Here is a 23,033-nt window from a genome sequence, read left to right on the forward strand (position 1 = left end):
AAATCGATTATTAGCTTTTCATACCATTCACTAGTGTGTATAATTTATTTAAAAATTTCAAAATGTACGTAATGCCACCAGTAATCTATTGAAATTTTACTTCTCACATTTCTAATATATCGATATCTGACCACCACTAATAACTAAAAATGTCATCACATCGTTTGCCTCTTCCAACATTCATACTATGACATTACGAATAAGAGCTGAAGGAAACAAAAAATAAGTAGTTTGTGAGAAATGCAGCAACACCCGTTCAAAATTTTAATAAATTAATCAATTTCTGAGAAAATATAAACAAAAACTTTATAATTAAACACAAAAACAACAAATAAATTTAATACAGCAAGGGGTGAAAATAAAATTACAACACTAATGTCAATAACCGTAAGTTGCTTAAAAAAATATCATCAGCCGAAAGTAAAGTGTAGTAAAGAAAAAAATTTAAATTTTTTCTACGCGAAGAAAGGAAATTGACAAAGTGCGTGAGATAAAAAAGGTTGAACAACAGAAAAAAAGTAGAAATGAAAAGAGCTGACGGCGAGATAACGACCGTCGAATCGTAGTGGAATTGTTAAAAAAAATAAATAAAATATTTCATGCAAATTGTGTATTAATTTAAGGGTTTAGCAAAACCCATAAAACGTTATACGATACAATTATTGAAATAGTTTGGAAACAAACGAAAATGATGACCACACAGGTAGGCAGTTAGACAAATGATAGATTGACTGCTAAGGCAAGTTAACTTGGCTTAAATTACCTTTGGCAAAGTCAAGACAAGTCAAGTAATAAAAAAAATATATAAAACTTGCAATATATGTGAGTGTGTATGAAGCAGTTAAATATAAAACAACAACAACAATAGTTAGAAAAGTAATAATGATATTTTATACAAAAACAAGGTCATAATACCTTTTTTGGCAGAACTAAAACCAACAAATTGTTATAAACAAAAACCACTAGCAAAAAACTGTAAAAATTATTCATACAGTGTTTGTAATTGATGGCCTGATTTTGTTTTTGGTTTTTGTTTTAATTTAATGTTTAAATTTAAAACATTTACTTATTTATAACACTTTCCATTTTATTGCATTTTATAATACTTGTATTTTTGTTGTTTTTATGTGAGGCTTGTTTGACAATGTTAAAATAGCAAAAAAAAAAGAAAAAACCTTTGTTTTCATGACGTCTTCACTGTTCCAGCTTTCGTTTATCAAACTTTTACTCCATTTGTGCTCTTTGTTTGTGATATCATTTTACTCAGTTGGATAAAAGAAACTTTGTGCTCTCTTAGATGCGTTAGACAAGTTTTATTGTATGATCATTTGTTAAAATAATTCTTTTGTTTTTGTAGTTATTGAGAGGTGGCAAGCAAAAGACAAAATCTTGTGTAGGAATGACCGTGATGTCCAAGACTTCAATAGCGGAAATATGTGAGAATGCCAAGTTGGCCAGAGATATGGCTTTGACCGGTAATTATGATTCGGCCTCCATATACTATGAAGGTTTGCAGGGTCTCTTGGCTCGCATGATTTCCTCCACTAATGATCCCCTTAGGAAAGGAAAATGGACTATGGTAAATGTTATTACTTTATTTGGTTTTATTGTGCATGCATTTAGATAACCTTTGAATTTTTAGGTTAAACAACAAATCACCAAGGAATATTCTCAAATTAAGGAAATTCAACGCACTTTGTCAGAGATGACTTTGGATTTACAGAGTTCACATTTTGCTTCGAAATTAAGAACACAGACCAGTGAGACTGAAACTAAAGATCCATCTTCGTGGTTTCGTCCCGATCCCGATATTTGGACACCACCGCCAAAGGATCCTGATGTTTGGGGACCACCAAAACCAGAAAAGTATGTTTATCAGATGAAATTCTTGTTAAGTGCATTAGGTTAAATTATTTCATAACATAAATCTGAAAGAAAAGAGTTGGGTTAAATGCCAAGGTATTTCTATAAGTTTAGCCTGTTAAATACCAGTCGACAGAATAGTTAAAAAGCCAGAGTGTTAAGTATAAATTTAGAACAAAATCATTTTTATGTCATAAATTGTGTCTATATCAATTGTCCAAGAAAACTCGACTAACTCTAAGACAATTAATTATGCAGTATTTATATTCGATAAACATCGCCTTATGTACATACATACAGTGGTGGCCAGGAATTTAAGACAAAAATTGTTTGCTAAATTCCATGTAATTGTCAATTATTTTTTCAAATATTTCCACAAATATGTATGCATGAGGACTGTTTTAACACACAAGTGTGTTTTATTCGACTGTGTCAATTCATACATATTCACCATGAACACATACAATTTTTCTGCAACTTGACCAAAAATTTATTTTTTTAAATAATCATATTTTCTCACATTTATATCATTATAATTTTATTATTATAAAATATTCGGACCAAATTTCGTATTTTTAGTTCCATTAGTTTCGGTCATATCATGTTATTAACAGCGGATGTACGCTGAGGTGGGTCAACGTATTTCCACATATCTTTGTCCATATATGTTTTACCGATTTTTCCAAACATTTTTCAGAAACTAGAAACATTAATAATAAATTTCATACCCTTAGAGGTCCTTTTATTTTGGCTCTATCGCACTTAAAATTCAGTTGATGAAAAAAATTCAAGTATTTGTCTTAAATTGGTGGCCACCACTGTATGTTCTGGCTTCTGCCAGTTGTACAACTCGTGTACCTTATTGGCAGTGGATAAAAATGTATCTACTTGTATTATTAGTGAATACGCCGGACGCTCGTTTGACATCGTAATTGTAAGACTATTCAACTGTATGTTTCCAGCCTATTGTACTATTTTGTCATCTCTGAACGATATAGATTTATTTGACAATATAATCCAGAATATCGCAGCTTCTTAGATGTTTCCAATTCAAGAAGATTAAATTTTCTCTAAAATTATCCAGAAGATGTCACAAAGATGAAGAACTAGACACTGGTCAGCCATTATATACAAGATATTGGAGATACACGTATGAAGGTTTTAATTCAAGCTACGAACAGGTTTGATTCGGGCCTTTAGACGACCAGGGACCAAATTGCCGCATTCGTGGTCGAATGAGCTATCCTATCGAAAAATGATTTCGATATCGAAGTTATGATAAAATGTATTAAATTTCTTGCTCGATATCGAATGGCATAATCTCAAATAATGAAAATACGATTCATTTTACTCAATATCGAATGCGGTAATTCGGTCCCAGGTTAAATTGTGATAGACGATTTTCTGAATCTTCTTCTTATCTCCGACGTCTCTTACAACGATAAGCTTTTTCCACAGAACACAACTTTCGACAAAAGAAGCCACTCTGAATGGCAATGCACAACCACGGATTAATGCTCACCGGACATCACAATAGCGAGTTCTGGTCTGGACAACTGGCAAGCTGTAGTTTCTCTAGGATCGGACCACTTACCCATAATCGTTAGCTGGATTGATATAACGTTTCTCAGTACCCTAATTAATTACATAAACCAAAAGAAGGCAGACAGCTTCATAAAATATACTGATCGTATTTCAATGATATTCGGCTTCCGATACCCTCCAAAGTACACGAAGCAGAGGTGAAGTTCCGTGGAACTGTTAGTGCAGTTTGGTTTGATATAACGATTCCATCATATCTAAGCGTAGAAATTACGTCAAACGAAAATTCAAAAAAATTTCTGATCGGATCTTCAATGACATTTCGCATCCGATATATACAAAGCAGAAAGAAAGTTCCTTGAAACGATCACTTTAGCTGTCACTCGCTTCATTCCTGCTGGTTGACTGTCTATAGTGTGGCCGCACTTCCAAGCAGAAACCGCAAGCGGTCTGCAAGATCATAAGTGTTGTATTGCGGCATAAGTAAGTTTTAAGTGAGGGCATGTGGATGATTGTAAATTAAAACGAATTTAGGGTCTTTTGTTTTTTTTTTAATAGAAGAGAGTTTGTAGATTATCTTATATATAAAAAGCAATGTACATTTTGATGTCACCACTAACTGCGAAAAAGGGTCGACCGATTTCTACCAAAATTTCAGGATACGTTGGGAATGGTCTGTAGATGGTTTATGTGAAGTTTGCACGAAATCGGCATAGTGGTTCCGGAGATGGCTGGACCGATTTTTATCAAATTTTCATTGTATCTTCAGATTTTTAATTTTCGGTCTGTGGGCGGAGGGGCGTGGTAAAATCAAATTTTTACACTATACCGCTAATGACACTGACTGGCGAAACAATGAAATACAAATCGATTGACACAGTAATGAACGAAGAACAAGCCCCAATTATGCTACTGAAACATTGAAGGTTGGATTACAGATAATGTTTCTCCGCAACATAAACCCGCCAAAATTATGCAACGGAACACGATTGACCATCAAAAACCGTTCACCAAATTTAATTGAGGCAACAATCATCAGTGGCAGATTAAAATGCGAAGACGTAATGATTTCACGCATACCAAAGATTTCCAACAACAAAGCATATGGAAAATTCATGTTTTGCAGGTTTGCTCCCGAGTAAATAAAAAAAGAAACGTATATCCCCTGTCCTTAAGATGAATTCATAAATATAATATCCCATTTGCCTTAAATACATCCGTTTAATTTTTTAAGGGCATATCATGCCACTGTACTTATAGATATCTTCTACAACTTTGTCAAATGACCACCTCAGTCTTTTGGGTGCGATGTCAGGTCGGGGGAGTCCGTACTTTTTTTTGTCCGACACTGTATATTCAAATCGAGATGCAATATAAAACAGAATTATTGTAAGGGCCAGCAACGCGGACCGGGTTCAGCTAGTTTTAATATAAAAACCGAGAAAATCAAATCTGGGCTAAAAAAAGGGCGAACATTGGTATCTTAAAAATCTGTAGATAAAATCCTTCACATTTTTGCTTACATTAAGTAATTAAAATGTGCTATTTTATAAAGGTCTTTAATTTAATTTGGTTTAACGTTAGAAAAAAATATAGCTTTTTCTAATTTCTTGCAATTTTTCCGCATACGTTACAAAATAATATTTTATTAATAGCAGAACATAATAATGTCTTCAAATACTATTTCTTAATTTATTTATTACTCTCTTAATCACTCCCCCATAACTAGACCCGCTGTTCCAAATCGTAATCGCAATGTGACTGGTAAAAAATCCATACCCACAAAAAGCACAATTCCTACACGCAATAGTGCCTCTAGCAATGGTTTTAATAAAAAATCCAATACAGCATCATCATCCTCGGCACGATCAACAAATTCGCGTACATCGACTTCAAATCGCAAATCAGCAGTAACAGGTAACAGTAATGCTTCCAACAATAAAGATGATAACAACTCAAATAAAGATAATGATGAAGCCAGAGATGAAGAATCACCCGATCAGGAAGATAAAGAGGAAAAGAAATTTCAACCCAATAATCATATTGAAGCAGAATTGGTGGATATTTTAGGTACTTTAGCATTACAGCTAATAATGTTAACAATTTAATTTATTTTGATTTATTTTATTTCAAAATAGAACGCGACATTTTACAGCGTAATCCTAAAATACGTTGGAATGATATTGCTGATTTACATGATGCTAAACGTTTGCTAGAAGAAGCTGTTGTATTGCCTATGTTAATGCCAGATTATTTTAAGGTGAGTTTGTCAAGCATCAAAATCTAGATTTATTTATGTTGGTATGTGTTTTTGACATTAAAAAAATCTACTTTCATTTTTTATTCTTTCTACTTATTTGTTTTTGTTATTTTATTTGCGCTTTTAAAATAAACATGCTCATCATCGCCAACCTTATTAATATTCGTAAATGTTTTGTTTTAAATAAACCGGCTAAATACAATCACGTTTGAGATTGTCACGATTCATTTATAGCGGAAACACAACTCATACTAAAATTAGTATAAATACGTAATCGAATCGAGCAATTTTGTATTTAATTTTAATTATATTCTTTTTAAGATTATTGCTTCGTTTTAAGTTAAAACAATTCATATAATTGTTATGGTTTTTATCGTTTTTTTTTTCTTTAATTTTCATTTTACTTTTTATTGCTTCCTTTTGTCATAGAAGTTTGTCATTCCATTTGTATTATCTACAATATATGTATGAACATTGAAGACATTATAAAGTATATACATAGATACTTATAGATAGGGATGTCGATATAATGTCGCCCATCTGTCTGTGGAAATCATATACTTGAACAAAGTTATTATATTTTGCATGAGATTTTTTTATAAAAATCCAGTTTTTAGGAGTATTAATGTGAAGTGTATATGAGATTCGGCACAGCCGAATGTACATCACTTGTCTATCAGTATTACGACTTAGTGTTATCTTACTTTAGTTATTTTATGTATTTTTTCGTGTTTTATTGTATCTTTGTGACATCAATTTCCAAATAAAAACGATGAGCTAATTGTTTAATTAATAAGTGTTTATAGGTGGTAATAATGTCATTAAGATAGCGGGCTCATGCAAACATTTAGTCACAAATATTAACAACTCACAAAAATTAAACAAAACAAGTAAGAGTGCTATATTCGGCTATGCCGAATCTTATATACCCTTCACCTTTGTTGTGGATGCATTATTATTTTTTATAATTTTTATATATGTATGTACATTGCCCACTTTCAGCGTACAGCATCCTAAATTTATCAAGAACACAAAAAACAACAACAACGCCAAACGAAACAGAACACAAAAAGAAAAAACAAAAACAAAATACGCAAGGCAATGAAACCAACACACATCCAAACATACGTTTAATTGTATAAAAAACAACAACAACGCCAAAAGAAAAACAAAATACGCAAACATACAATTTGTTGATTTTTTGTCAAAAAAACCAAACAAACGGTTAGTTGTATAAAAAACAACAACAACGCCAAAAGAAACAAAACACAAAAAAAAACAAAATACGCAAAGCTTGCACATCCAACCATACGTTTTGTTGTTTTTTTGTCAAAGCATGCAATACATTGTGTTTTTTGATGAAATTTTCAGAGGTTGTCTCGGATTTTTGCTTATTTATGGACGGATTTTGCTGATTTTAAATAGCAAAATTCTCGAAAGTATGTCTGACAGAATTGTTGAAGATTTGGATCCCGGAGATATCTGGGGCCTTCAGAAAATTGATTTCAACAGACGGACAGACAGACAGACAGACAGACAGACGGACATGGCTTAATCGACTCCGCTATCTATAAGGATCCAGAATATATATACTTTATAGGGTCGGAAATGAAAAATGTAGAAATTACAAACGGAATGACAAACTTATATATACCCTTCTCACGAAGCTGAAGGGTATAAAAATCAAGATTTCAGGCCACTTACTACATATAAATAAATATAACTGAATCGAAAACCTATTGGTTTAATGAAAAATCATTGAACAGCATCGATCGATTATACCTGGATCATCGCCTTCATATTCGAAACCACAGTGAAGAGTTGCTCAAGGACTCTTTTAGATATTATTGGTTAAGACACCTCCATTCAATTCTATGAATTCTGTTAAGACTCTTTAGACAATCGCCTTGAATTGGGTGACAGAAAAGTCTGATTTAACCGAATTGTTGTTACCACTACACAAATAGCTACGTTTCACCTTAAGTATGAAAATACATAACATTAATATATTGGTTCCCATGACAGCTTGTTTCTACTCAATGTTCTTCAGATCATTTTGAATTCCATTGTTACTCACAGTTACTAAAGTATACGGCAAACGTTGTTCTGCCATAACTCACACAAAGTTTGAAGACTCCCACTATATTAGAACTCCAAATATTCAATAATCAATTTTTATTTCGTAAGGGGGTGCCACGCCCATTGTACCTATATAGGTCAATTGTGAATCTAAACCATCCAGGGACCCACTCAAACACACACAAACATCATCGAAATCGGTCCAGCCGTTAAGGAGGAGTTCAGTTACTAACACACGTACAGAAGAATTATATATATAAAGAAATACAAGGCCTAACTCATTCACTCACTGATTCACTGACTCATCAGTCATGAGTGAGTGAGTGAATTATGCGAACTATTAGTTGTTGTTGCTGTAGCAGCAGTGATTTAACTTCCCCTGCTGTACCAGGCTGTATTTAGAAAACCTGTATCTTGACAGTCTTTAGTCAGACAGCCTCCCTGTCACTAGAGTGACTGTAGACGCTGCTTCGTAAAGGTGGATAGAATACATTGTGCACAAAGGACTACTGACAAATCAGTCGCCCATCTTTACTACTAAAGACCTTGGAAAGAGTCATAAATATTCATTTATGATTTTACCACCTGAAGGGTTGCTTGGAGTATTCTCTTGTAGCTTTCTTGGGTGTAGAAGGTGTTTTTAAAAATCTCTAGCAAGTGTCATACTGTACGCTATGGAAATACCGGGGTTCACCTTTGTATAGCCAATTCATTGGGAGTCCCTTTTATGGAGTTTGACTATGAATACCTTGGGTAAATCGTACGCATATGGGACCCTGAGGTGTGGCTTAACGTTAGAGGTTCACGGTCTAGTAAGAACTCGGGGCACTCCAGGATCTTGAAATACTATGGGACTAAGTATATGAATGATGACTATTGTATGCCGAAACCTTTATTTGATATGCAGTTCTCCATTATTATCTCTATTAGGGATATGTGGATAAGACGACTCGTCTCCTCTGTAAATGTCATCAGGTTTTATTCTGATGGCTCTAAAAGATAGAACAGTATATGGGATAAAATCTTCTTTCAGGCTCATTGACATCTATGCCGCTCTCGTGATCGAATTAGCTATCGATCGAAAATTATATTGTAATAAAATGTACTAAATTTCGAATGCCATAAATACGCTAAAGTTTACTCGATATCGAATGCGCTAATTCGGCCTTCTTTTGATCTTCAGGCTGAAATTTCTGCTATCAAACTTGCTGTTAATTGGCTTAGGTATCAAATAGCTGTTGATATTTGCATATTTACTGAAATCAAGACGGCCGTTAATGGAATAGCGGTTGTCTTCTCGACATCTAGGATAACCAATGAGAATGATATTGCGAGATATTCCAGGATAACGCTAATATAAGTCCCTGGTCATGGTAACTGTCAATGATATCTTATAGCTAATCAATTTGACAGGGGGATGCTATGACGGACTGTAGATTGATACATATCCTGGCATTTTTCTTGCTAATTGTAAAAGCAGTTCCGATAAAACAACTTCTGCTATTTTGAGGTCGATTTGGTTCGTATATGATTCTGGCAAAACGAATATACTATTTATTACCTTAACGACTAATTGCACGCACTATGATACTGAGCTGCGGTTTATGACTATTGTAGAAGTTGCCATAATTCTGGCCAGTATGAGCGATCGTATATTTTTGGTGCAACCTTCCTCTAATTCGTGTCTTCACCCAAATTTCACAAGTTTTAAATTGGTAAAAATCTTATGAAGGAAGTAAAACTGGAACTCGAATATGACATAAATTTTCACACTGATTCAACATCACCCAGCCCAAACAACAAAAGGTAGATATGTTCTTCTAATCATATATAGATCCATTAATAATGTAATTTGGAAATTCAAAGGTTTATGCGGTTAAATTCGGTAACCTTATATCTTCTAAACTAATACAGATACAACAAAATTTAAAATTATCAGTCAGGTGTTTGGTACTCTTTTAAAATTCGATCCCTTTAAGGGAAAAAAGGTTTTTACCCCTTTTTCCTCTAAAGGTTATGTTTTTTGCTACCAAAAGGTAACCTATGTATATTTTAAACTTGGCAAAATCGGGTAAAATGTTTGGTACTTTTTCATCTATAGGTAAAGATTACAAAATCTTTTTCTAATTAATTGCTTTATTAAAAACTGTTTTCAATATTTATTTTGGTGAAAGGGATATTTAAGATTCGATACAGCCGAATGCAGTACTCTTACTTATTTTGTATTATGATTCTCTTTAAAATATGCAATATTTCTTTTATTTAATTCCAGGGCATACGTCGGCCATGGAAAGGAGTTCTTATGGTCGGTCCACCAGGAACTGGTAAAACAATGTTAGCCAAAGCTGTGGCTACTGAATGTTGCACCACCTTCTTTAATGTGTCCTCGTCCACACTCACCTCCAAATATCGTGGTGAATCGGAGAAAATGGTGCGTTTACTCTTTGAAATGGCGCGATTCTATGCGCCCAGTACCATATTTATCGATGAAATTGATTCTCTATGTTCACGACGTGGTTCTGAATCTGAACATGAAGCTTCAAGACGTGTCAAATCGGAACTGCTGGTACAAATGGACGGTGTGGGAAGCGAGGAAGCTAATAAAGTGGTAATGGTATTAGCGGCCACAAATTTCCCCTGGGATATCGATGAGGCCCTAAGGCGTCGTTTAGAGAAACGTATCTATATACCGCTGCCGTCGGGTGAGGGAAGAGAGGCACTGCTGAAAATTAACTTAAGGGAGGTGAAAGTGGATGATAGTGTAGTTTTAGGAGATATTGCTAAAAAGTTGGAGGGTTATTCGGGTGCAGATATAACAAATGTGTGCAGGTATGAATTGTGGACAAAATTTATGGATTTTGTGGTTAAAATTCTAATTAAATAATTTGTTTCTATCTTATTTTAGAGATGCCAGTATGATGTCTATGCGTCGCAGAATCGCTGGCCTAACACCCGAAGAGATACGTCAGCTGGCTAAGGAAGAAGTTGATTTGCCAGTCTCAAATCAAGATTTTACCGAGGCCATAAATCGTTGCAATAAGAGTGTTTCGCAAGCTGATTTAGATAAATATGAAAAATGGATGGCTGAATTTGGTTCATCATGATGGCCTCATCTTAATAACATAAATAATAACAATAACAACAACAATAACAATAACAGCAGCATCGTCCTCAGCAGTTGTGTTAACAACAATAAACGTCGCATGCTGTTGTAATATATTAACAATTGAAAGTTTAAGGAAAGAAAAACAAGCAGCGAAATATTTGCATAAATTTTAAAATTATTTTGTGAAAATCTTAGCCAAGCTAATACACACACTTACTATTATAACTCCAGCAGAGATTGGGAAACAAATATGTACACATAAATTATTAACATCAACAACAACGCATTTTCACAAAGTGATTATTTAATTTTAAACAACTACAAACAGCTACAACTCCTATTCCTGCCCAGACAGACACTCACTCAGACACACTCATAAACATTAAAAGGCAATAGAAAAGCATGCAAATTAAATAGAAATATATGCACTCACAGATGCAGTTGCAACTAATGCAATTTAATAAAGATAAACAAACAAAAAAGACTAACATATTCTTAATTCTAAGAGTTAATAAAAATGTAAAACCTTCATTAAGTAAATTAAATACTTTTCCATTACTACAATTTACAACAATAACTACTACATGGTAAACTTTTTTACGTATTTATCATATTCATACACTCCCTCACATTAATTAATTAATCAATTCATTATAATTAATTACTCATCATCATTAACTACATATAACACCAGCCACTAAACTTCTACTATCTACCGCAACAAAAATTGTTCGAATTCTATTTACTCGTTACTTTTTTTTTAATTCTCTTTTATTATTATACATTGTATTTGTTAATTATAACACATATTTTCATATTCGTTTCTACTTTAATTTTTTTGCTCTTTCACTCAATAATAAAGTATTTTTTATTTTGCTTTTATTTAATACGTTTTTCTTTCTCATTTATTTTCTTTATTAGTTTTTATTTAAGTTTATGGTAAACATACTTACTTATACAATACAAAAATATATTTAATAACAAAAAAAAAAATAAAAAATTAAATAAAAATATTAAAAAAAAACTAAATACTAAAATCAAGTGTAAATTTTCTTAGAATTTTTTTAATAGGAATGTAAGTAGACAGTATATATTTCCTAATATCATTTAAATCTATCTATATAAATAAAAATCAAATGTCGTTCGTTGGTAATTGCAGCAGCTGAGAACGTCCGGACCGATTTAGAAAAAAAAATTGTTTTAAAATGTGGTTCATAGTCCAACTTACGTTTTTACGAAATGCAAAATTGACCACACCCACTTTTACGTCCATTTATTTATTTTTTTTTGCAGTTTTTTATTTTTTTGTAAAAAAAATTTTCGATTGTTTTTTTTAAATTTAAAACTTTTTTTTAATTTATTTTTTTTAATATTTAGCGAAAAAAAATCGGGTTAAAAATATTTTGCCATTTTGACCCATTGTCCAACTTACTATGGTTTATATACGTCATTGCAAAGGTCTTTGAAATATCTATCATTAAATATCCATATTCAGCCCAATTATGAATAAAAAATTCCGCGGGAGTTTGTTCCCCGGGAGTTTTTTCTCATTGAAATTGAATAGGAAAAATGAGAAAAGGGAAAAAACTCCCGCGGAATTTTTATTCATAATTGGGCTGATTGTCTATATTAATGACTTAGTAATCCAGATATAGGTCAAAAATTGAGGTATGTTCCTCATATCTCAGCCATTTGCCAATTTTAAATAGCAAACTTCAACAGACAGACGGATGGCTTAATCGACTACGCTATCTATAAGGATCCAGAATATATATTTTTTATTTGGTCGGAAATGAAAAATGTAGAAGGCCAATAAGCGTTTAATCAAGAAAAGGAGCTTGATCTGTGATCACTCATATTTCTGACCAAAAATCGATTTTTTATATAAAAACTCAAAATATCTAAATTCGCAATAACTTGTCTAATAAGCGTTTAATCAAGAAAGGGAGCTCGATCTGTGATCACTCATATTTCTGACCAAAAATCGATTTTTTATATATAAAAACTCACAATAAATTAATACAAATCATTTCAAACCTCTTCTCACAAATTCACAAATCGAACACAAGCATTTTTTTTTAATTTGGACAGGACAACGTCTGGTTAACTAGTTTATTATAAATTCGAACAGTTATCGTTAAGCTACCGTCATACAGTGGGATCGATGAAAAACAAAAGTGGTAATAATTCTAGCCGGGGGCTAATACCGCAGTCGAACACGATCGAATACTTATTCGAACGTGAGAGTTTCATTTATTTATCAAATAAAATGTATAGAAAATGATAACGAACGAGTTTTTACTCGAACTCGAAATTTATTTCGATTACGAGTGTGAGAATTTGCAGAAAAATTAAATTTGTAATAACTCTGTTAAAATACAAGACGTATTTCTCTGACCTTAAACATTGTTGTAATTGGGTTGGACCTCAGGGGGGTTACTCTCTATTGCAATGCGAAAGAAAAAAAGTACAAAGGGTACCAACCCTTTATTGCGGTTTCGCATCACACAAAAAATTAGTTTAAAATGTTTTTTATTTACAAGTTTTGAATTTCATTTTGTCATTCTTCGCTATTGTTTATTTTGTGGTGCCAGTATTGCTTCTTTTTGCGAAAGCATTTGCGTAGACGATACAGAGTACAAAATTGTATTCTTAACGCATTTACCTTTCGCATCGCAATAGAGAGTAACCCCCCAGAGCCATGGCCCATGCCATCGTCCAGATATATTTAAGTATTTTTCATAAAAAAATTATGCTCTTTTTTAACTGGAAAATCAAATGTAAACCTTATTAAACGAATACCATAAATCACATCCATGTGATTCTAAAATGATAAAAGTCCTTTGGATACCTGAAGGTAATAATAATAAAATCAGCCCAATTATGAAAAAAATTCCCCGGGAGTTTTTTCCCTTTTCTCATTTTTTCTATTCAAATTCTATGTTAAAAAAAAGAAAAGGGAAAAAAACTCCCGGGGAATTTTTTTTTTCTTAATTGGGCTGAATATATTTTTGTAAAAAGGGAGGGATACGTACAAATTTCAAAAAAGTTACAAAATCCATTTAAACAAAAAAGTACCAAAACTCTATTTTCGTCCGTTTTATTCCATTTAAAAGTACAAAAATCAAAAAGTACCATACACCTATCCACTTATTTGTTTGAATATGTAAATTCATATTAAGATTTTGGTGCTAGCTTTATTAGTTTCGGAGATGTAGAGATATCGATTTTACCCATTTATACCCCCTTAAAATTCTAATTTACAAAAAATACATTGCTAGTGGATCTACACATCGAGACATTTTGTAACTCAAAACATTTATTTTGATAGATATCCCTCTTGCTTTCTTTTGAGCAAAAAAAATAATAAAAAAAGGCGCATTTTGGAAAAAAAATTTGGATTTTGAAAAAAAGTCATAAATTGTATGTCTTGAGTTACAAAATATCGGTCTGAATTACTATCCAATAGAACAAACCTTGGTGCAAATTTAATCCCGATCGGAAGACATCGATTTCAAAAGTTGGTTCACTTGACATGAAATCCCCCATATATTTATATTATTTATTTCTCACTACTCAATTTAAACTTAAGAGTCGATGGTCTTAGCAGTTAGTGCTAAAATCTGCATTTCAGATATTAATTTGACAGCGTTTTTTTTTGTATTAAAACAAATGTGACGTTTCTGGTACGAAATTGATTACAAATTTTAGAAAAACAAGTATCAATTCCACGTGGAAACTGAAAGTGGGTTCATTCGGAAAGAAATTTTCGTTTTACTTTTCCTGAAATACGGAATTAATTTCACATTCAATCGGAATGGAACTCTGTGACAGGCCTGTTCTCACCTTCCACTTTGGTGAACATTAGTAAAAAAATAATCCTGAAAAAAATTTTAGGTAAATCGGTTGGGGTTAAGATGTGCCGCAAGCCCTATGAAGTTTTGAGATGCATTTACATTTTTGTAAAAATTTTTCCATTAAAAAAATATTTTTGCAATTTAATTTAAAAGAATAGAAATGTGTACGTAATTGTCGTTCTAATGAGACAAAAAAAGGAAATTGGCCAAAAAATGTTAAAGTTATTAAAAATTCACAAGGACACCGTTAACCTATTCGCAGGTATGACCAACAAAAATAAAATTAACGGCTGTTTCAAAACTCTATTTTCAAATTTTTAAAAATTTTGTTAAACTAATTTTAAAATTTTTTGATCATCTTATTAGGATTTATTGAGAATATAATAGGGAATAAAAATATGAAAAAACAAGTAAGAGTGCTATATTCGGCTATGCTGAATCTTATATACCCTTCACCTTTGTTGTGGATGCATTATTATTTTTTATAATTAGTATATATGTACATATGTACATTGCCCACTTTCAGCGTACAGCATCCTAAATTTATCGAGAACACAAAAAACAACAACAACGCCAAACGAAACAAAACACCAAAAGAAAAAATAAAAACAAAATACGCAAGCCAATGAAACCAACACACATCCAAACATACGTTTAATTGTATAAAAAACAACAACGCCAAAAGAAAGAAAATACGCAAAGCATGTACATCCAAACATACGATTTGCTGCTTTTTTGTCAAAAAAACCAACACACAACCAAACGTTTAGTTGTATAAAAAACAACAACAACGCCAAAAGAAACAAAACACTATCTATAAGGATCCAGAATATATATACTTTATAGGGTTGGAAATGAAAAATGTAGAAATTACAAACGGAATGACAAACTTATATATACCCTTCTCACGAAGGTGAAGGGTATAACCAGTGAGAGTGCTATATTCGGCTGTGCCGAATCTTATATACCCTTCACCAAATTATACTTCAAAATTTTAAATATTTTTAGGTAAACAAAATTTAATTTTTTTTCCAGTTGTTTTTTTCATTTTTTGGAAAAAAAATTTTTTCGATTATTTTAAAATTTTTTTTTTAAATTTAAAATTTTTTTTTTTAAAATTTTTTTTTGTGAAATAAAAATCGGGTTAAAATTTTTTTCCGATTTTGACCCATTGTAGGTCCATCTTACTATGGTCTTATATACGTCGTTGCAAATATTTTTGAAATATCTATCTTAGATCCAGATATAGGTCAAAAGTTGTCTTGGTTTTTTCCTCATATCTCAGCCATTTGTGGACCGATTTTGCTGATTTTAAATAACAAAATTCTCGAAAGAATGTCTGACAGAATTATTGAAGATTTGGATCCCGAAGATATCTGGGGTCTTCAGAAAATTGATTTCAACAGACAGACGGACATGGCTTAATCGACTCCGCTATCTATAAGGATCCAGAATATATATGTATACTTTATAGGGTCGTAAATGAAAAATGTAGAAATTACAAACTTATATATACCCTTCTCACGAAGGTGAAGGTATAAATATGAAAATATCTTTTAGTTTTTCCGTACCTGCGATTTAAATTTTGAAATTTTCGAGAAAAGCCAAATACTTGGCCATTTTTTGGCGAATGTGCTCTATTTCCTTACTGTTATGCATTTTAAGTAAAACCTATTCAGAATATTATATTCCACATAATTCTAAACTCAGGTCTCGTTTTATGCAATAGATGCGTTCCAAAAAAAAATCGCATAAATTGAAATCGCATAACACTAATTCTGAAAAACCGCATAAAGTCAGATTTTAATTAAAAAATCAGAACAAAATCGCATAAACAAAAATATAATATTACATAATTCATTAATTACAGAAAAAGTGAAAATGATTCAAAAAAATGAGCAAAAACATTTTTTAATGAAATTCTGTAAATATGTATGATTAATCTGAATCACTGAATAATTGTCTGCGTCGTTTTGGAATTGGATCAACGTTACTTTCATCACTATATGATATAATCATATTGTCATCATATGATAAAATATCATTTTCATCACTAGGGGACGAGATCAAAGAATTTTTGAATAATTTGTCATTAAACTTTGCGATTTTTAATTTTTAAGTTGCTTATGTGACTCTTGATATTCGGAAAACAGATCAGTCAGTCCGCGATGAATCTTTAATGCTCTTTCCGTATCTGGATCCATATTAAGAATTTGATTTTGTAAAAAACAAACTATAACGATTATATCAGTGATACAAACTTGGTTTAAAAAAAGTTTTAAAAAACATTTAAAATTCAAAATTTTTTAAAATTCTAAAAAAAATTAATTTAAAAATCGCATAAATTTGAATCCGCATAAAACGAGACCTGAGTGTATACTCTTGAAAGTTTTACTAAAATTGGAAAACTTTAAACCTTAAATCGTGAAGGTCAAATGTCAAATTTTTCAATATTTGGAATTTCTAATTTAAAGATATAGAAATGTTATTTATTTTTGGGCCGATTTTGATGAAACTTAATGGGCCGATTATGGATGGCAACCGAACTTCAGTTGCGTTGTCAGTTGCCTAAATGATATTACAGATGGCAACCAGTTGGGCAACCAGTTATACAGTTGTGTAAAATTATTTTTGTATGAAAACTGTCAGTATAACTGTTAGTTAACACATAACCAGACTTCGTGTTAATGGGGAGTTAGTATTTAAATTTAACAATTATCGTATGTCAATTATAAAATAAAAAGACAATTAACATTTTTTTTAAATTTTTATTATTATTTTTGTTTTTTTTTTTTGTTTTTTTAAATATAAAGTTAAAACTACAATTATTATTTGTTTTTCTTTTCATTATTCTGTTTTGTTGGTTTTGTTTTTGTTTTGTTTTTATACAATATTAATAAATGTATAGAGTTTGGGGGAGGGGGGGTTGGTTTTTTAGAGGGTAGTGTTAGTGGTGGAGAAAATAGATTAGATATTTGTTTTAAATGTTAAAGAGTGTTAGGGGAAGAGTTAGAGGGGGAAGGGGGGTTGGTTTGTCAGGGGTTATTTTAGTGTATAGTGTACTCTTTGTATTTATGACGAATTTATATTTATAGCTAAGAATAATAATTATTTTTATCATTTTGTTGTGTTTTTTGTTTATATTTATTTTTTCTTTCTTCTGTGTTTTTTTTTGTAATATATAATTAATATATATATAATTTTATATATTTTTTTATTTAAAACTAAGCAATTGTTTAAAGTTTAATTTTTGTTTTTTTTTAAGATTTTTTTTTATTATATTATTATATTAGGGTATTTACTTAATAAATTTTTTGTTTATTTTTAATGTTTAAAGTGTTTTAAAGATTTGTGGTAGGTTGTTAAACGTCTGGTAGTTTTTTTTTGTTTAAAGGGACAGGGGAACTCTTCTGGGGGGGGATTTGTTAATGTATGAGTTGTAGATTTTTGTTTTGTGTTTAATTTACGACAAAGAAATTTTTACTTACTTTTAATTATTATAAGCTAAACATTTTGTTTATAAATAGATTTATATATATATATTTTTTACTTTTAAACACTTTTTGTTAATTATTTTTGTTTTGTTTTTTTTTTGTGAGAGAAAAGAGAGGTTTGCTTTTCTCAGTTATAATGTTTGAGTGTGTTTTATAAGGGGGAGTTGTTGGTTGTTTTTTTTTAAGGTTTATAATAATATTGTATTTTAGACATGTATAATATATATTTATAAAAAAGAAACTAAAACAATTTTTTATTTAAAATTATAAAAAAAACATAATAATTATAATAATAAAAAAATATATGTTGTATATAAAAAAATGTAAGTTTTTTGTTTTATTTATTTTAAATTGTTTAACATTTAAGGTTAGTTTTCATGTTTGTTTTTTTGTTTTGTTTGTATAAATTTATATTCCTTTTTTAAAGTCTTCTTAATATTTAATGATTTTATTATATTCTTTTAAAAAAAAATTAAGAAATTATGTAGAGAATAAATACTGCAGTTAATTGAAAGAAATGAAGTTTAAAAAAAAGAAATAGTTTTTATTATTTTCTATTTATATTTATAAAACTAATTGTTTATACACGTGCAGACACATTTATTAATAATAATTATAATTATAATAATATTTATTTATATATATAGATTTGTTTTAATTAATTATTTAATAATAATGACCATAAACTACAAATTCTTTATGTTTTGTTTTTCATTTAATTTTTTTTTGTAATATTTTGCTTCGGTTTTTTACTCCATTTATATTTTATTAATTTATATAATTAGAGTAATTTGCATTAGTTCTAACAGAGAAAGCATTTAATATATTTTAAAAATTTTTTTTATCATTTTTTTTCAGTTATTAGGAATATCTTGCAAGTTGCGCGTATGTTTTTTTCTTTTGTTTTTCATCTTTCTTTTATTGTATTAAATATATATATATTTTATTTAATTTAAATTTAATATTTAAATTATAAACCTTTACATTTAGTTTGTTTTTGTTTTTATATATATAATTACGCTTAAGGGGAAAAAATCTCTATACAAAGTTTTTATTATTTGTTGTTTTATGTATTTTATGTGCAATTTAAGTATTTAAACCTTTTTTTTAAATATTTCATATTTTTTTTTTAAAAATCTGTTTTTTTATTTTTCATTTAATATATTTTATTAATTTCGTTTGTTTGTTTGTTTTTTCTTCTGTAATAGCTTGTGTTTATCATTCTTTTAAGTAATAATATCTATATAAATTGTTTATATTAAGTTTTAATTGTTTAATTTAGAAAAAAAAGAATTCCTATTGTGTTATAATGTTGTAATGTTGTATGTGGTATATCAATTGTCAATTTATAATGTAATCGTATATATATATTTATATAGTATGTATGCATGTATATATAACTATATATAATAATGATGAAGCAACTTGGAAATAAATTCGTTGCATTAATAGTAGTATTTAAATTGTATTCTTTACTTTATGCTATAGAATTTGTTCATTATAATGGGGTTTTCTTTCATTATTTACAAGTTTAAGTATGTGATTTTATTGGTATCTTATAAAAAATATTTAACATAAAAGGATCGATCAGGTTGATTTTTGTTTGTTTTGGATTAAAAAAGATGTTATAACCATAATTATAAACACAATTTTGTTGCCGGGAAAATGTTGCTACAGAAAATGTAAATAAACTTTTGTTTATACCACAACTGAAGGTTGTTGTTTACCTTTTGCTTATTCTTTCTTTGACTATTGTTGTGTTTTTTATTGTTGTAGACAAAAATATGTTCTAAACATGTTTAGATGCACAATTGTGTTGAGGGGAAAATGTTGCTAAAGAAAATGTAAATAAAAACTTTTGTTTATATTACAACTGAAGGTTGTTTACCTTTAGCTGCTTCTGCTTGTAACAAACATTCACTGGAGACTGATATATCAAAAGTTTCGTATACGATTTTTATACAACTTTTAATAAACTCATTAGTTGTATTGTATTTTTAAACAGGAATTATCAGTAATAAGCATATACTAATGTAAAATCAGTATATAATACATAAATAAAAAAAAGTTTGGTATAATTAATCCAAATCGTCATTATTTTTGGTCAAAAATCATTTAATATTTATTTTGAACACACATTACCAGCAATACTCCCAAACTAATGTAAAATTTTATACATAAATACAAACCACAATTGGCATTTTTCACGACCTCATTCATAGTTTTGTACACAAAAAGCCGATATTTGAAATAAATTTTGAAATTTTTAGATACTTTAAACTATATTACCGAATTAATGTAATGAAATAATCATCGTCGGTTGGTGTGTGAAGGTGCGGCACCATTTTTTTTTGAAAAAAAAATTTAATTAAAACCATACATTTAAAATAAAAAAAAAATGAAATTGTATACAAATTAGGTCCTAAGTGTTTCAGTGTATGCTTCCAGAACCAAATGGCCTTATAAATAAAGTTAATAAAAATCCGTAATATATTGATATTAAAATATCAGTTTATACTTATGTCTGAACATTTGCAATATGTACTTAGAAAATGTGTAATTATCGCCACATTCCTCTAGGGTCGAGCTTATTGACCAATTTTATAAAAAATTAAAAAAAACTTTTACAAAGAAAGTATATAAAAATAAATGTTAAAATCGAGCACCTATCAAATTTACAGGCAACCTCCAAAATGGTGGACTGCAATCCTAACTAATGTCCTGACACAACTAAAGTAATAACTTAAGTTTATTTAACATAATAACATTGCCCACGACAATTTATAATCAAATGTATTTGATTCTTCAAAAACTAACAATTGTAGTATTACTTAAGTGGAATACAATAATTTTCTAAAAACATTTGAATTTCGGATTTAAGCAAAAAGTCTATAAATGATGGCAAGGTTTTATACTCCCGAGAAATTTGAATTAAAAAGATTTGATTTGTATGTTTAAGGATATGTTTTTGTTAACATTGTCATACGTTTATTCAAAGACATGCATAGAGGCGCAACTGAGAGTAAAATATATTAAATATATTTACTCTCTTTTATTAACCATTAATGGCCCCTAAGGCTTGGTTATATAAATTGAAGATAAATAAATAAAATATTTATTATACAAATACATACATTGATTTGATGCAGCAAGACTTATTTGTCTCTCAGTAACGCATCTATTTTTTGGTGAATTTAAAAAACAAAACTAGAAATAATTTTTGTCTTCCAAAAATGTTACATTTTTTGCATTTAATTTTCGCCCCTGTTCTGTAATTCAGTGATTTCAAAAAAGAAAGATTTTAATTGACAAATTTCCCTCTGTCCTATAAATCGAGTGATTTCAAAAACGAAAGATTTTCCAAAAAGAATAGTTGACAAATTGATGTTCTGCAAATCGAACAATTCTTTACATTGAAACAGTTTTGTTTACTCATAAGTAAAACGAGTAAATCGTGTGGATTCGATTTATAGAACACCAAAATATGTGAAATCGTTTTAAAAACGAAAGCATTACTCGGATGCGATTTACAGAACAGCGGGGATTGTCTAGTTTAGTTAAACTTCGATAAGAAAAATAGCCTTTATAAAGCCAATTTAAAGGTTTATAAATATTAAATTTTAATGGAAAATGATTTTACGTCGTCGTTATGGTTGCTAAGTTTGCTAAATCCGAAAGAAACATTAATTGTCAGCTAAATAATTATGCCCTGTTAATAAAAATTGTCTTTATTAAAAAAAATGCAAACTATTTTAACATAATTTACTCTCAGAAATTGCTTTTATAAAAAAAATAATCCCTTTCCTTTGATACGATGTAAGCCATTTTCTAAGTAAAAAAAGTAAGCAGTCAATTAAAATGTTTATAAACATGACCAAATGTATAGCAACATTTTCCCTTACAATCAGTGTGTTTACATCAGCATACAGATTCTCTCTCTTTTTGTAACGTACTCATGTCGATGTTTAGTATTGTTGTTGTTGTTCTTCATCTTTTATTATTTCATTCAAACGTTGATAAACAAAAATATCAATTTATTATAAAAAAAAGAAGAAATAAAATAATAACTAACAAAACAATGTGCAAAAAATATCGTTTGAAATATTCAAACTTTCTTAATAAAACGAAAAATATAAAAGACAAGACAAGAAAGAAAGACAAAATCTTTTTCTGTTTTTTGTTGTTGTTGTAAAGTAAACGAGAAAATAATATGTAATTAATTAATATTTTAAAAATTAAAATTTAACCTGATCTCTTGAGTCATGTTGATGTTGGGGTGGTGTTATTGTTGATGGTTGCTGTTGTGGCTGAGTTTGAGGAGGAGGATTTGGTAGATGATGCACAGCATGCTGCAGATGTTGCTGCTGCTGTTGTTGTAGCTGTAAATGATGATGGTGGTGGGGGTGTGGGTGAGGAGGGTGTTGATGCTGCGTTTGGCTGTTATACGATTGTGGTTGTGCTTGTGTTGGCATTATTGATCTTGGTGTGTTGATATTCGCAAAATGTTGTTGTGGCTGATGCTGTTGAGGTGGTGGCGGATGAAATGTTGGTGGTGGTGGCGCTTCATCTTGGCTACTATTGTTAAAATGCATTTCCATTAGACTCGCGGTGTTAGTGGGTGTGCTGACGTTTAGGGGTGGTGGCGGAAGAGAGAGTGGCGGTAAAGGTTGTGACCACATATGAGGAGTATGTTGCGTAAGATTGTGGTGTGTTGTCTGATGCTGTTGTGGTTGTTGATGGTGGTGCTGTAGCTGTAACTGTTGCTGCTGCTGTTGATGATGATAAGCAAACATTGTTGTGGCAACTGCTGTGTTTTCAGCAGCCTGTAACAT

At 30.3% G+C, this 23,033-nt stretch overlaps 2 protein-coding genes across 3 annotated transcripts; one reads left to right on the top strand and one right to left on the bottom strand.

Annotated features, from left to right (window-relative positions):
- The first annotated feature begins 206 nt into the window (after positions 1-206).
- On the top strand, positions 207-11,887 carry Kat60 (Katanin 60). Of its 2 annotated transcripts, none has more exons than XM_065512494.1 (7): positions 207-387; positions 1,358-1,579; positions 1,643-1,866; positions 5,135-5,475; positions 5,544-5,665; positions 10,017-10,573; positions 10,650-11,887. In XM_065512494.1, the coding sequence occupies exons 1-7, from the start codon at positions 376-378 to the stop codon at positions 10,846-10,848; spliced, it is 1,677 nt and encodes a 558-aa protein (XP_065368566.1). In that variant the 5' UTR covers positions 207-375; the 3' UTR covers positions 10,849-11,887. The 2 variants fall into 2 exon arrangements, with proteins under 2 accessions (XP_065368566.1, XP_065368558.1); XM_065512486.1 differs by lacking the exon at positions 207-387 and adding an exon at positions 563-703.
- Positions 11,888-18,581: 6,694 nt separating this feature from the next.
- Positions 18,582-23,033, bottom strand: LOC135961137 (putative uncharacterized protein DDB_G0294196). Its single transcript, XM_065512636.1, has one exon. It carries the CDS (start codon positions 23,031-23,033, stop codon positions 22,437-22,439), a length of 597 nt encoding a protein of 198 aa, XP_065368708.1. The 3' UTR covers positions 18,582-22,436.

This window comes from Calliphora vicina, chromosome 1 (genome assembly GCF_958450345.1).
Source record: "Calliphora vicina chromosome 1, idCalVici1.1, whole genome shotgun sequence".
NCBI lineage: Eukaryota > Metazoa > Arthropoda > Insecta > Diptera > Calliphoridae > Calliphora > Calliphora vicina.